Source organism: Austrofundulus limnaeus, unplaced genomic scaffold (genome assembly GCF_001266775.1).
Source record: "Austrofundulus limnaeus strain Quisiro unplaced genomic scaffold, Austrofundulus_limnaeus-1.0 Scaffold163, whole genome shotgun sequence".
In the NCBI taxonomy this organism is placed as follows: Eukaryota; Metazoa; Chordata; class Actinopteri; order Cyprinodontiformes; family Rivulidae; genus Austrofundulus; species Austrofundulus limnaeus.
In genome coordinates, this window is record NW_013952565.1 from 545,927 (window position 1) to 548,276 (window position 2,350).

The 2,350-nt window shown below is 37.8% G+C and overlaps 1 protein-coding gene across 1 annotated transcript in view; it reads left to right on the forward strand.

Moving 5' to 3' along the window:
- The window catches only part of si:dkey-127k13.1 (PWWP domain-containing protein MUM1), a gene marked incomplete at its 3' end in the record, with an annotated part of 8,967 nt that overhangs the window by 1,626 nt on the left and 4,991 nt on the right, over positions 1-2,350 (forward strand). Inside the window, 6 exon segments of the mRNA XM_014017200.1 lie at positions 284-439; positions 528-598; positions 703-785; positions 883-943; positions 1,018-1,093; positions 1,225-1,275. Coding sequence (XP_013872654.1) covers positions 284-439; positions 528-598; positions 703-785; positions 883-943; positions 1,018-1,093; positions 1,225-1,275 — 498 coding nt within the window.

Sequence of the window (2,350 nt, forward strand, 5' to 3'; positions counted from 1 at the left end):
GACCTACCCACATCATCATTTACCCAGAATGCTTTGTGTGTAAATAAAATGGCTCCATCCATGTTAAAACATATTTTTAAAAATTTACAAAACTAAACAGTCTACAGTATTTTTACAGTTTTTATTTTACAGTTCAAATAAATGTTTATCAATTAAAGTTTAATGTTATAACTAATCGTGGATCCTTTAAAGAACAGCTTATAGGACGTGTAGTGCAGCTGAGATGTTCATACAGGTTTGGTAAACAAAGTCTAACTCAGTTATTGTGTTATTGCTTTCTCAGAGCCCATCGTCCAAGAAGACGATTCCTTGCTGTCTTCAGATCTGTCCATAGAGCTGAGTCAATATGAAGAGCAGCTGCCGCGTTTGTCCTTTCAGGAAGAGAAGAGCGATGACGAAGAGGAAGAGTTCCCAAGTTTCTTAACAAGGAACGATAAACGTGAGAAACTAAAAAGGCGTCGTGCTTGATGTATTTGTACTTTCTCTGTACTTGCGTTGTTTTAATGACCATTCGTTTTCTTGTTCAGAGCCTACATCCGTGAAAGAGGGAGCGTTTGTGTGGTGCAAATTCAGACATCATCCACACTGGCCTGCATGGGTGAGTGGCAAACAATTTAAAGTTCAACAAATGTTGTGCAGTTTAGTTTAATCCAATGCATGATGGAGTCAAAGCAATTTAAAGCACGTGTGTTTTCTGCGCAGGTGAAAAGTGTGAACCGGAAACGCAAGAAAGCGAGCATCATTTTTGTCGATCAGGCCTTCATAGACACTCAGAGAAACAAAGGGTACGAACTGAAATACAGTCACTCTCACAGCTTGTAGTTTTTTTTATTCCATGATCTGATCCGACTGAGTTTGACTTTATCATTTTTGTTCTTGAAGATTTGTTTTGGCTTTGAAATCCATGAAACCGTTTGACTGTGAAGAAGCAGATGAGCTGATGGTAGGAACTCCTTGAACACGACACAGTTTTAATCCAGTCCGGTGTTTTTGAGACGATTTACATTTTTCTCACAGTCTAAAGCCAAAGAATTGTATGACGCTGCTGTTACATGGTCCTCGGAACTTATAGAGGACTACAGAATCCGGATTGGTTAGTATTCTTTGTTCAGTACTTGAGCAAACAAACAGATGAGCACTGTTTGTCACATTCAATTTTAATCAAAGCAAAATGTTTTTTTTAATTAGTGATTGTGGTGGGTTTTTGTTTGTTTTTGTTTTAAGCATGTGGCTCATTCTCTGGCTCCTTCATCGAGTATGTCAATCATGACATGAGTAAGTATTACGCTAGGGAGAACATTCTCAGCCATCCAGGTCATGATCAATCCAGAAATGGTTTAAAAAAACAGACAACTGGACTTCTATTCTGAAGCTGAAGACGTTTCGCTTTGTCAGTTCAAATGTAGATGATGTGCTCAGGTGTGAATCTAGTGAGGCTTCTCATCCAGGTATATAAGGGCTGCAACAACTAATACATAAAATCAATTATTAAAAGTGTTGGCAACAAATTTTATTATCAAGTTGTTGTGTTGTCCGTCCAAATTTTCTATTTTGGAATAGGTCAAAATTAAAAATGTTTTTCTTTTTTGTTTTGTTTTTTTTTCCTGATTTATTGATTAATCAGAAAATATGATCGAACAATTAATCGATTATTATAATCATTAGTTGCAGCCCTACAGGTCTAAAGCTTAGAAAATCACACTACAGAAATTTTAGCTACGTTCACACTGCAGGTCTTAATGCTCAGTTGTGATTTTTTGAAAAAATCCGATCTTTTGGTGTGAACGTTCACATTACATTTTAAATGTGACCTGCATCAGACCCCTGTGTGAACGCTACACAGCACTGATGTGACACGCATGCGCAGTAAAAGACGAGACGTCTCATCAGCCGGCTGGTTTGTTTACAGAGCTAGCATGGATGCTACATTTTGCACATCDAATCGGAAGTTGTTGTTTAATCAGAGCCGATTAAATAATTATCTGACATGTTTGTTTAGTTCAGTGTTTATATCTGAAGCTGCCTCTGACCGGGATGCTCCAGTGAAGCTTTTTTTTTTCTTTTGAACGAAACTACGAGCTGGAAAAAAGTATCGACCAAGTAGCTAACTTTAGGATCGATACTCTCCGCGACCCAGGCTGGACATGTTATTATCAAACTATCTACGTGGAAAATGAAAAGTAAAAAGATGAAGCAACTGGACTTGTGTTTTGGAGCTGTAAACACACGGAGCTACAGATTTAAACAGCGTGACTTGAGGTTAGTAGGGTTGGGCGATATTGGCAATAAAAGTAATCACGATTAATTGTGGTATTTAGCCGATAACGATTAATTTGACGATTAATCCCCT